Genomic DNA, 13514 nt, shown 5'->3' with positions numbered 1-13514 from the left:
TTTTGGCCATTATGTTTTCTTAAAGTGTCATCATCTTCCCGTTCTTCCTGTCCTGTCGTTTTCAGATCTATTTGAGGCGAGCGTAATATGTTATATATATATATATATATATATATATATATATATATATATATATATATATATATATATATATATATATATATATTATAGTTTCTTAAATGATAAACATGCTTAAAAAGCCTTTACTAAAGCCAACCTTCAATATTATTTTTTATAAAAATTTATTTAAAAACATATATTTTCGTTTGAGGGTCACAAGAAGGTATGTTGATTATGTCACCAAATTATTTAAATGTGGTCTACATAACGTATTTACATATATCAATACATTTTTGTATATTAATGTCTTATTTTTTTATGTGCAAGCTAAGCCCCCGACTTCGTCTGCATGATTATGCATTTCATGCAGTCTGCATGAAACTACCATCCAATGTAATTCTGTGATTAAAAACATACACTAGTCACATATATGTCACATAATTGACTTGAATAAGAAGAACTAACTAATTATATCTCATAATTTGCTGTAATATAAAATGGCAGTTTAAAAATACACCAGTTTTCTGAGCGACATCATTAAGTCATTTATAAAATTTCATTACAAATTGTTCAATTATAACTTCCAATGAACTTTTTTTTAATAACCGAAATAAGCACTAAGAAATAAATCTTACTGAAATTTAAATCACATTTCCTATGGATATAATGTATTTACACAATGTACTGTTCATACTAATAACTAGGCCCACCTTTTACCGTTACCTTATTTGCTTTTTTAAATGTCATAAAAAGTTATTAGATAGAGATAATACTCCTTAATTAGTCTATAATACTTACAAAGGTATTGTCCTAAACAGATTTATAACATTTAATGCATAACTTCGTTGATAGTTTTTTTTAACTACTATTTTATTACTATGAAATTAAAAGAGATATTTCTGGTTTATATCAAACCTGAGCTTAGTGAATTTACATTGTAAACAATAATTCGAATGCACATAAGCAAAGGACGAGTCGAAGGGCGCATAGAGCGAACTAACTGCAATTGACAACCCGCCCATTTTGTCATTGCCAAGCGTGGCAACTACTGGCAAACCCCCCCCCCCCAAGGGGGAGGCTTATGCTCAGCAGTGGACAGTTAAATGCTGATATAATGCATCATCATTATATCAGCATTTAACTGTCTGAAATTATATCATCATAAGCAAAGTCGGGAGTGTTAACCACTACAAAATAAGAAGTTATCAACTATTGATATTAATGTCAATTTGGTCGGTAAATAATTGAAAATATTATATAATTATCTAATCCCGCAGGTACTACCTTTAATCTATGATCATCTCCTCTTTACATATAAGAAATATATATACTTCTACAGGACATGTCGTTACGTAGTAAATTTTTCACAGATTACCGTAATTTTTGATAACAGAAAAAAGTAATCCTTTTTATTTTTACGGCTTTGACACCGCCAAGTCTGCCTATTGCTATTACTAAAACTAAAGAACCTAAACAAATCATTTTCTAGCTACTTTACATTAGTAATGAATAAAAGGATTTTTGATACACATAAAATGTTTAAAATTAAAGTAACACTGTATTTTACTCAAACCAAACCACAAAAATTACCAAAAGATGACGAACTATTTTTTACAATAAAGAACTCTAAAATATTTACCTCTTTTTTAGGATTTTCATGAACTGTTATTTTGGGTATGGGCATAGGAAATGAGAGCATTAAATAATTATTTATTTAAATAAACATTTTTAATTCACTTTATTAGGTTATGACAATTGCTAAATAGAGAAGCAATAAACACCAAAAATATCAATTTGATCTAAGCCTAAACAACATAATTAAATACTCGTATTTAAAAACTGAAATTGACACGACTGCCAAGTTTTATTGTTTTTACAGTTCTAAATTCAGAATTTAGAATAAATACTTCCTGTGTAATATTTCTTATGATTATGGTCAGTACTACTTTAAACTCCTTTAAGATTCCAACAGCAAATATGTTTCCAAATATGTTTTTGCAATATGTCAAATGTAGGCGAATGTATGGGTGTTATATGTTATTGGTATGAATATTACGATTACTATAATAATTTTTATTATTATTATCATATAATTTAAAATTGTGTTTTATAAAAAACAACCGCCTACTGAACTAATTGTGATAAAACACTAAACTTCTGAACCAATTTTGATAAAACTTCTATTGCACCAATCTAAAAATATATCTTTCTATTGGAGTTACTAAATCTAAGAAAGCAATAGAGAGATCTCAATAAAAGATCCTCATGCCACGAGCTGAAGTCACAATAGTAAGCTAATGTCTTCTTCTTACAGAAAGAAACCTTGGCCAAAGGATAGTGTGTTGTTAGGATATGCTATAAAATAAATAAATAAATACAAATTTGTCAATAAATTAATAATTTTAAAGTAACTAAATAAAAATATGTAATCCCTAACCATAATTTTAATTATAATTAAGATACAATTAACCAAGTGACGAGTAAGAAACATGTATTTCTTTTTATATATTTTTATAGATTATATGCTAGATATACTTTATATAGTTATATATACATATAGGGCAATTTTTACTCTATGTCGCGTGAATTAAATTACATATTACAGTGTCCATATTTTGCATTATTATAAGTTTATTGAAAATAACTTCTTTTAATAATAGAGGTTGTTTGTTGGTTTATGAGTTTCTTTTACATTATAAACGATCAAATAAAGTAATGAAATACTCCAATAGTAAAAATAGATGTACTCAACGTTTGTGTAAACAAACGCGAAAGCTATATAGGTATCATTAATTTTAATTATGTCAAAGGCTTCATTTATAACCTGGAAACAGATACAATTTGAATAAAGGAATAGCAGAGTTCCCCGTAACATTGCATAATATATACACACCACTCTACATAAAACAAAACCAGATGTCACGCTAGATTACTCACTTTTTGTAAACCACGTGTTTTGAATACTGGATAGAGAAAACACGGAGCCTGTGTTAAATCTTCATTAGCATTTTAATTGTTAACCGCTATTCATCTAGTCAACGACATTGATGGTTTGTTTCGGTATTACCGAACAGCATATTTTAAGACAAACAAAGCTCCTTTTATAAGAGAGGAACATTCAGAAAAATATCAGTAGTCTTCCATCGATCACCAGGAAAGATGATTCTTAATGTAAGTCGTTTCCTCTTTCTTGTCATTAAAGCTGACAGTAATGATATTTATATGTGTTTTAATAATTTGTTTCAGAAAATAGTTATATCGATCATTTTTAGTACGAGTTGTCTGCAGATAATATGTGGAGCTGGTTATTCTAAAGTCTATGTTCATAGAGGCGCAGAAGAAGTTCCAGTGGAATATTTAAATTACGGCGCACCTCCAGTTGTAAGAAATCCACAAATAGCTCAAATATCAGCTGCTCCTATTGGATCCGTTTTGCCACTACAAAACGTTGTATCAGGATGTGTGGCGCCATGCGTTATTCCTAGTCAATCTGTGAACACCGTAGCTGCCGTGCCTACTAGTTCTAAAATCATTGCCTATAATACTCCAAATGTACCTACTGTTGTTCTTCCAAATTCTGATGTAAGTACATAGAAATATTCAAATAAAAAGATAATTAATTGCACTAATTGCATAGTGAACCATATTCATGCGAAATTATTTTATCATCGATTTACAGTAAATTACCACGTACATCGAATAAGAGAGATAGTATTATAAGAGATAGTTTTGCTTATATTTAATTTCGCTGTATTTAAGTCAATGTGAAATTTTCTTTATTAAGGAAATCGAAAAAGTTTACTTACTTGTGCTTTTTTTAAATCAGTTGATTTTTCTTTAATACAGAATTGAGTTAAATATCATAATAATTATATGTTCTGTTGACTTTGTAGGAGAAAACAAGTTACGAATATTCATATGTAGTCTACGATGAGAATACTGGAGATAGAAAGGCACAACGGGAATTAAGTGATGGCTCAGTGGTACAAGGAGAGTATTCTTTTATTCAACCGGATGGTTATGTGCGAGAAGTTAAATATAGAGCTGATGACTTAACAGGGTATATATTTTTAATATTTTAAATAACGTTCTAAGATTATATATTTTTTGTACGATTATTCAACATTATAACCACTTTTCTCTTGAACAGATTCAATGCCATAGTGAAAAATTTCTTGCCAGAATCAACACCAGATGAAGACGCGAAAAAACCTACAAAAAAAGGTAAAAGTGAACCAGACCCAGCATGTCAACCGATTCAAACAGGTGCATTGAAAGTAGACTCAGAATTAACCGAATCTACTGAAATAACAGTAGCGCCAACAGTTGAATCAGCTCCTGAAGTAGCCTCAGTTTCTATAAAAGAGTCTGAAGCTATTGTGGTTATCGACTCTACTACTCCTGATGCGAATTCTGCATTTTCCACTGAATCTTCTGTTCAGTTAATCGGATCGCCACTCAATTCACCAGCTGCACTAGTTGAAAACCCTTCTGCTACTAAAGCTATTGAACCACCAACTGACAATTCAGTTGAATTGATCAAAGATTCTACTAGTGATTCCACGTCAGCTGAACCAGATCATGACATTATTAACTGTACAGATGAAACACATACACACGAAGCTGTAGAAACTCCTATTGAGACGATTCCTAAACCTGAAGTGCCATTGGCAAACGGACTTGTATCATATAAAGATATTATTCGATGCGTACAAGCAGCTATAGCTAATGGTGATCCGAATGCGAATACTAATATTTCTCCATTGACATACATAATTTTACCTGGAACCAATAAACCATGTTAAAAAATAAGTACATCCATGTCCTGAAAAGTGTAATAATAATATTCTAGTCTTATTTTTGAAAACCAATGTCGACTTGAATTGTATTATAGGTTTGTGTAAAGTAATATATTGGTATGATTTTGAGTAAAATGAGCAAAGAAAAACACAATATTCGTTTTATTTAGAAAAGAAAAAGAAATAAGAAACGAAATAATACATCTGTAAATGATAAATACGAAAGTAAAATCATTTACTAATATACTTCATGTTTCAGTTAAAATGACAGTAAAATGACGAAGTATACAGACACGACATCTTAGTCCTCAGAAATTACAACATATAAGGCATGCCATGTCCATCATAGTATATTGTTTAGTGTCTATTGCTATTCGTGTCTATAAGCGCCGATTTTTGCTTTTCACCAAATAGGCCGTAGTCTGTTCGCTACAACTCCTTTTCCATAAGACTAAAGTCACATTTTTTAATTCTTTAAATCCTTTAGTAAATATATTAATACTTAGGATTCATATTCAAAAACATCTGGCAACAACTCAAATAAATCATTAGATTACCTACATTATATTATTATTACTTATTTACAAAGATCTATGATAATGAACTAGTACCTAAGTACTTAAAAAGTATATTATAACTCAAATCGTTTTTCCGGATACGGATTATATTAACGATACGAAGCAAATTAAATAATAGCTTGTGAGTTATATTTGTAAATATGAAATATGGAAAAATAATATACATACAAAGTTATAAAATATTGCGTGGTTGTAATCACAAACCTCAATATAGGTACTTGTAACGACAACCTTACAACAAACTCAATTGGTCAATCGATCATATCAACTCGAACCATTTAAGTTAGCTCTTAATGTAAAAAGATTATCATCTTGTTATGCCTTTGTTGGTATTTAGTAGGCAGATATAAATAAAACTTACTCAATAATCTAAAATGGTAAAGAAAAGAAAATAGTGCATAACTCTAAAAATACGGAATAAATTACTATTCTCATGTCGTAACTCGACATTGTCGCTCTAATTCTTGTACTACAAGAATTAATGCAACTGTGTTTAGTTACATATTTGTAGAACAACATTCGGTAAAGAGGCAATTACATCAAACGAACAAGGAGTAGATAAAAAGGTACAATAGTCTTAATGCTAGGTTTAGGATTAAAGAGCAAACAAAACAAACAAGATTCAAAACAGAACAACAACGGTTCTGGAATTATTATATTTTAGACGTACATTCTGTAGTTTATTGTATCATTGTGAACGTTGATATACTATGGATGCGTTTATAATTTTGCTTTTTTTCTAAATAAAGTAAATAATCCTACATAAATATACATACATTGAACAAATATTACTTACATATACAAATATATATCATAAAAACGTACATATATATATATACACATACGATTATATACTATGATACCAATAAACAACAATAGAAACCAAAGGTGATGATGAAGTTGATGAACTGCTTTCACAGCTTATTCAAAAGATATTCATAGACTTTTTTCTTAAAGTAAATTTGTTAGACACTTGTCTTGTGTGAATAGGTAGCGCATTCCAGAATAATGAGGCCTCAGAGTGAAAGAATTGGAAATAAAACCAGAACGATGCAGAGGAATAGAGAGAACAAGAAATTTTTTAGAGCAAAGTTCCTGTGTACGATAATCACTAAGATAGTTGAACCATGTTCTGCCATATATTTTTTTTAAAGAGACACCGTAGACACATAGCTATATGAAATATGCTTTACAACCTACAATCATATCTACCAAATATACATAAAAAAATCCTAAACATCGGTCAAATCGTTTCGGAAGAGTTTCATCACAAACACCGTGAGCGAGATTTTTATATATAAGATATAACCAAATTTTAATGATCATGATCTCGTATTGTATGCTATATCATCAAATATTACTATACTGGTACATTAATTAAAATTAAAACGAAATTTCAAATTGTTCCTATTCATTCCATTTTATAGTGCGAGTACTCTAAGCACGTTTGTAAAAACTATTTTGATTTTAGCTGTATACTTTATATTAGCACTACGTCTTAAAATGCTCCCTAATACATTTATAATACATTGTAAGTAATTTCACACGCTTGTTTGATATATGAAATAGAATTCTTTACAAGGTAAATAGTGTACTATAATAATTTCAAAACAAACATTGTATTTTCTCAAGCGCAAACATTAAAACCAACGTTTAGGCAGACAGTGTGAGTTATTATACCGCTATAAATCCAAAGCTAATTTATTGTTATAACATTTCCGCGTAGTTTACTTAATTTACATTCAATTTGTTTTCAAAATTTATCGCATTCTTACATTAAATATAATTTAATCAGAAATATCATATAGTTATTAAATTATTATACAGTTATTACTTTTTGGCACTTTAATGGCTCAATCAATTAGACTATTTTTTATCCTGTTCAATCAATAATTCGCGGTATTTAACTTCGATCACCTCTCTCAGCGCAGGACACATCAAGTTTCGCATTATAAAAGAGACCTACAATCTACACTGGCCATTTGCTATGACTTGGCCTCTTTTCGACATTTCTTTAACATGGAGTGGTTAGCTTTGTGTAGCCCTGTTATTATTATTTAGCCCTAATATCTTGTGCATGAAAAGGAATACAGTGATATTCTGTATTTATACTCTATCATCACATAAAAATTACTATTATACGATTATGATGAAGTAACAGTAAAAAAATAAATAACAACATAGTATCTAATCTAAATGATAACGCAAAATTTATTTGAATTCACAATTTTTGAATGGTTATAACCATTTATAGATTGCGATTATTAGTAATGAGTAGGTAGTCACTATTGCTAACAATGTACCAATCAGGTCGACCTCCCCGCGGTTCCCCCTGGAAATCACCATAATCAATTCTTACTGTATTCGTCACAATGAGCTAACTGACCTGTTTACATCCTTACTTCTTACTTGTACTACGACAGCGTATATCAATAGCACAGACAGGGTTACCGTACTATTTTCACCCATAAAAAAACCGTAAAACTTGTGATACAGTTTTAAATCATAAACACAAATTTTTTTTCTAGTGCCTCAAATATCATAAATATTTTAAACTTTAGCGATTAAATAAATCAAGTCTTACATAATAAAAACGGAAGTAAATTCTCAAAAAATCATCACAATACATGATGGCATTATTTGATTAATGACTTTCATTATTAAGATAAATATTTATAAATGTTAGAACAGGAACTAATTGGTTGTCAAAAATATTTATAACACTTACAAATCATATATAATTGTAGTAGGCATACTGATTAACGAGTTCACACTAGTTAACACTTATTGACTCGGCCTTGAGAATGTCAAAGTTACAGTTACAGAGTCAAGGTGCGCGCACGCATTTCTCCGCCCCACCGCACAGACACGCGCCGCCCGGCCGTGTTCTATAAAACCATACAGCAGGACCATTGACATCAATCAACAATTGTTAATTAAACAATACGCACAAAATGTTCAGTAAAGTAAGTGTTCAAATTAAAATAAATAAAATATTGCAATAGGCAATCTAAATATAACAATATCCAAAAATATAACGTTTACAGTACAGACTGATACTGATGACGTAATATTCATAATTTCTCTAATTTTTTGATAAAATAAAGTTTTGGTAGAAAAACATAATAAGTTACATACACTTTAAAGTTCTTTTTGTTATATTTAAAAAATCATCAAAATTGTGATTGTACTTTAAAAAAAAAGTTTTAGGACAGGACAACTACTGTCCTGAAACTATTTTTTAAAGCCATTTTTTTATTTTACAATAATAAAATGTCTAAATAACTGTTTCCTACACATGAGTTCTTTAGACAGTGGTCATAGTCTCTTAAACCAGATTAAAAAAAGAAAATCTCTCTTTCAAACCTGATTGTTAATAATAATTATTATTTATAATTATGTATTTTTCAATTGAAATAAAAATGTTATCGATTATAATTCCAATTGTCGTTTGAATTCTTTTAAATTAGGTATCTTAACTCACGTACTTGTATATCTCGAACTTAAATTGACTACTGTCAACTAATTTTAATTATTGTAATAAATATTTCTGATTTGTTTTTACAGCTCATAGCTTTCGGCGCTCTTCTGGCGGCAGCAAATGCTGGCCTATATCACGGGCACGCAGTGTCCTCACAAAGCATCGTACGTCATGACGAAGGTCATTACGCCGCTCCTCTGGTTCACGCAGCTCCTGTCGCCCACTACGCTGCGCCTATAGCTTATGCCCCAGCAGCCTATTATGAAGGACATGACGAATATGTAAGCATTAATAAACGTCTTGAATACTATATTACAAATACCCAAGAACAATACATAACCTTCAGATGAATTGGCATGAACGCAAAATGTATTTGTGAATTGCGTTTCTATTCCATTACATGAAATGAAGGTAGGTATATGATGTATAAATACTCCGATTAGCTCTTCGAGTATAAAGTCGAGAACATTTAAGTATATGATTATATTGCAAATTATGAAAATGTAATTAATAGTTGAACTATTTTATTGCTGCAAATTATCCACTTGCAATGTAATCATAGGTATCTTTACAACAGAGCTCCGTACATTCACCTTCATTAGGATACAGTATTTTATATGCCACTAAAGGAAGAACGATTTTGAATTGCTTGTCTTTTACCATATGTACTGTAGTAAAAGAAAATATAATGTACTTATTAATATAGATATCAGAAAAACATACATTAATTATTTATTATGAATCATGTTATCACTACTTGCAAAACCCTCCAAGGCTGAGGCTATGTTTAGCAGCAGAACGACTGATATGATGTTATCAAGATTATAAATTTGTTAATAAACATTATAGGCTCATCCCAAATATGACTACGAATACTCTGTCGCCGACCCGCACACCGGCGACCACAAGTCGCAGCACGAGAGCCGCGACGGCGACGTGGTGCACGGCTACTACTCATTGGTGCAACCCGACGGCTCCGTACGCAAAGTCGAGTACACCGCCGATGACCACAATGGGTAAATAAAATAGCATATCTTTTAATGCATATCTAACAGCATTTTATCGTCAAACCAGCAATCAGGGAACGAATCTCCAGGAATATATGCAGATCGTATGACTGCCTATTTTTATTTTTAAAATAACACAATTAACATGGAAAGGTTTTGCTGGAAGAAATCTCTTATTAGAGATAAACTCGCCTCTGTACATTATGTTTATAATGAATTGTAATTAACACTATGTCTTGTGCACAATAAAGAATAAAGAAAGAATCTCCACTCTTAAACCGAAACACTATTAATTCATAACATGAAAGAAAATGCAGTGTTTGCTCTTCTTTCATCATCCGTACCCTACGCAATGAAGAGTGGAATTCTCTTACTGCATTTGTTTTTCAAACCACATATAATTTAAAACCTATTTAAGGACAATGTATAAAGGCTATTCATGTTAATAATACTAGGAATGGCAACATCCCATTTTGGAAACTTAGCAACGAAAAATTTATAGATAAGATAGAATTTTGATACAAAAAAAGCTAAATTATTATATCAGAATTTCCATAGAATTCTTACCACAAATTTTTGATACCTACTAAAATGCACTAGGATGTACCTCTCAATGACACTATTTTGTTCGAATGTTTAAATAAATTCCTGTAATATTCCCTCTTTTACCAATTTTAAAAAGATAATGGGTTTAAATTAAATTACAGTTTTTAATAGCATATTACACGATATGTTAGCCCATTTTAACGATTCTATTTCCATTTTCAGTTTCAACGCCGTGGTGCACAACTCTGCCCCATCTGTACATATTGCTCCAGTACCAGCCTACCATCATTATTAAAAAAAATCATAGCTTTTTAATTGAATACCTGAATGTCGCATGCTAGTTGATACCTATTTATACTTTTTTAAATATGAATGTGTTGAATGTGCTCCGATAAATAAAATGTGTTTGTTGTACTTACTCTCATAGTTTTATTTTGATTGCATGTTTACATACATATTATTGAAAGAAAAACTTCAGCTCAGCTCAGCTCAGTCAGCTAATGTCTTTTACCTGAAAATATAACATTCTAATATATAATATAATATTCTAATATATCTGATATATAATAATATAATATTCTAATTTATAAAAAGTACATATATTCACATTCAAATCATCTTCATTAAAATACCCTTGTTTACGAGCACTTTTTAATTATTTTTTATGAATCTACCGCAAGGGTCGGAATGTTGTTACCTACTGAGAACGTGCTCTTTTAAATCTCTATTAATATTGTGTTAATCAAGTAAAATGTAAGTCTAAAATTACTCTTACATGGTCACTAAAATGCCCGTGCATGTTTGACTAACACTCTACACGTTTATGCATTGTTTATTCAAATAACAATCGTTTTAATGTATACTAGGCTTTGATCAATAAATGTTTAGATCGAAAAAATAAAAAAAAGGTAGATCAAAAATATCCTTCGGTATCATATAACATTTGATGCCTATTCTTATAAAAGACCTATTAACTTCTTCTAAAGATACGTCGGAACAGCAAATTTGTATTTGTATCTAGTATTAAGTTTATTACAATCGCCGTTTTTATGAAACAATGAATATTCTTGCGTATATAAAAATTGTTTGCGTATATACATGTACTGTGAGAATATTTGCTTCTTTAAACTTCTCTCTTAATGATTTACAACTTCCCATAGAATAAATTGCGCGAATGGCACGTTTTTGTTAAACAAATATCCATTGGTTGTCGGCTGCTTTAACCCATAATAATACTCCATGGGGCAATGTACCATAAAAATAACTATAATTAAATAATTTAGCAGGTACAACATTAATGTACTGTTTAACCCTGCGTACAGCATACACCGTCGAATTTAATTTGGTAACAAGGTTTTGAATGTCCCTATTGAGTTTTATTATCATGAGTGAATATTAGATTTTATTATGTATAATAATTCCTATAAGTGTTTACTGTCATGTAAAATACTTTTGTTACAAATACATATTATAATAAAATAACTGAACAATTTCTCTTTCACTTCCTTCGGGAGGTTAATAGTTTCAATTTCATCCTGTTTACTTAGACCGTGAAATTAAACAATTTTATTGAACAGGTCTATTTTAAATATGTTTTTGAAACAAAAACGAGCTTTATTAGACCTCGCACTTTATCATCATACTTCACACACCTCACACAACCAAAGGACTCCATATATGACATACTTATCATGCGTATTTTACGAGTTTTATGAGTTTTTCGAGAACTACCTTTTATCTTCATCACGATAAGCTAGATGGTACCATAATACTGCTCTGTGACCAAATTTACATAAGCATATCGCAAATTTTTAACGAGTATAAATTTGGAATGGAAAAACTTGCATTAGTTTTTAAAACAAGTTCAAAATTTGTAAAAATTAACATAAACACCATTTATTGCTAAACTATTTACTGAAATTAATCATCAGTCTATGTTACTGCTTTCTTGTCTTTACTACTTCACTGATATACATAAAAATCCTGGGAAATTATCTGTTATTTAAAGATTTTTCATTTCTTTTTATATTAAGAAAATTTGTAATTAGTAATATAATTTATAGTCGATCGATTGTGCAGAACATTAGATGGAAATATAAAATCCTTCTTGAAATTTTACAAAACATTGTGTGTTTTGTGTTATCGTGTTCTAAATTTAAATATTTTTCATTATTGTCTCTTCGTTTTCGCAGGGCATTTATTATTCTTATATATATCGATGAATCCAACCCGGCTAGGCAAAGTTTGGAAAACTACACCACACCTTTCATCCAAAATACCTCTGAGTTTGAAGAAGAAGGTCTTTATCCAGTGCGTGTTACTAGTGATGACTTATGGAACCAAAACATGGTTTTACACGATTGTTCGTATGTAAAAAGCTTCAAATTACTCAGAGGACCATGGAGAGGCCGATGCTCAGAGTCACTTTGCGTGATAGAATCTGAAACGAGGATATTCGCAAAACAACCAAAGTAACCGATGTAGCCCGAAGGATAAGCAAGCTGAAGCGACAATGAACTGGTCACATAGCTCGAAGAACCAACAACCGATGGAGAAGAAAGGTTCTTGAGTAGCGACCCCGTACAGGTAAACGCAGTGTAGGACGCTCTTCTACTAGATGGAGCAACGATCTGAAATGTATTGCAGGGAGTCAGTGGATACATATGGCTCAGAACCGTTCTTTATGGCAGTCTATGGGAGAGGTTATGTCCAGCAGTGGACGGATAATGGCTGAAATGATAATGGTAATGATAATGATATTATTCTTATCTTCTTCTTTTTCATTTAAGAGTTTCTTCTTGTCGGTGCAACTAATTCATGCATCTTCTTCCAGCCAGCTCTATCCCAGGCTATATCCTTGACCTCCCTATACGACATGACACCTAGTATTTCTTTTATCTGTCCCATGTAGTTATTCTTTGGTCTTCCGCTTTTGCCCTCTATTTTTCATTCTAATTAGCTCTTAAAAAAATCGTCATGTCGTATAAGATGGTCCGGCATTTTGCCTCTTCTATTCCCTATTATTTTAATTAATGTTCTTTTC

General features: G+C 30.7%; 2 protein-coding genes across 2 annotated transcripts; both read left to right on the top strand.

Moving 5' to 3' along the window:
* Positions 1 to 3153: 3153 nt before the first annotated feature.
* Positions 3154 to 5013, top strand: LOC113511581 (uncharacterized). The gene is made up of 4 exons (XM_026895223.3): positions 3154 to 3231; positions 3307 to 3642; positions 3954 to 4120; positions 4211 to 5013. The coding sequence occupies exons 1-4, from the start codon at positions 3220 to 3222 to the stop codon at positions 4863 to 4865; spliced, it is 1170 nt and encodes a 389-aa protein (XP_026751024.3). The 5' UTR covers positions 3154 to 3219; the 3' UTR covers positions 4866 to 5013.
* Positions 5014 to 8357: 3344 nt separating this feature from the next.
* Positions 8358 to 10869, top strand: LOC128200577 (cuticle protein 7-like). Its single transcript, XM_052894423.1, has 4 exons — positions 8358 to 8403; positions 9005 to 9199; positions 9768 to 9934; positions 10694 to 10869. The coding sequence occupies exons 1-4, from the start codon at positions 8392 to 8394 to the stop codon at positions 10764 to 10766; spliced, it is 447 nt and encodes a 148-aa protein (XP_052750383.1). The 5' UTR covers positions 8358 to 8391; the 3' UTR covers positions 10767 to 10869.
* Positions 10870 to 13514: the final 2645 nt, after the last annotated feature.

This window comes from Galleria mellonella, unplaced genomic scaffold (genome assembly GCF_026898425.1).
Source record: "Galleria mellonella isolate WM207_F2 unplaced genomic scaffold, CSIRO_AGI_GalMel_v1 utg213, whole genome shotgun sequence".
NCBI classification, from domain to species: domain Eukaryota; kingdom Metazoa; phylum Arthropoda; class Insecta; order Lepidoptera; family Pyralidae; genus Galleria; species Galleria mellonella.
This window is presented reverse-complemented; position numbering and strand designations above follow the sequence as displayed.

Excerpts from the sequence above, each read along its gene's own strand:
- LOC128200577 (XM_052894423.1), top strand. Across the intron at positions 9,200-9,767 it reads ATGAAGGACATGACGAATAT|GCTCATCCCAAATATGACTA; the intron begins GTAAGCATTAAT and ends TAAACATTATAG. Across the intron at positions 9,935-10,693 it reads ACCGCCGATGACCACAATGG|TTTCAACGCCGTGGTGCACA; the intron begins GTAAATAAAATA and ends TTCCATTTTCAG.
- LOC113511581 (XM_026895223.3), top strand. Across the intron at positions 3,643-3,953 it reads TTGTTCTTCCAAATTCTGAT|GAGAAAACAAGTTACGAATA; the intron begins GTAAGTACATAG and ends TTGACTTTGTAG. Across the intron at positions 4,121-4,210 it reads AGAGCTGATGACTTAACAGG|ATTCAATGCCATAGTGAAAA; the intron begins GTATATATTTTT and ends TCTCTTGAACAG.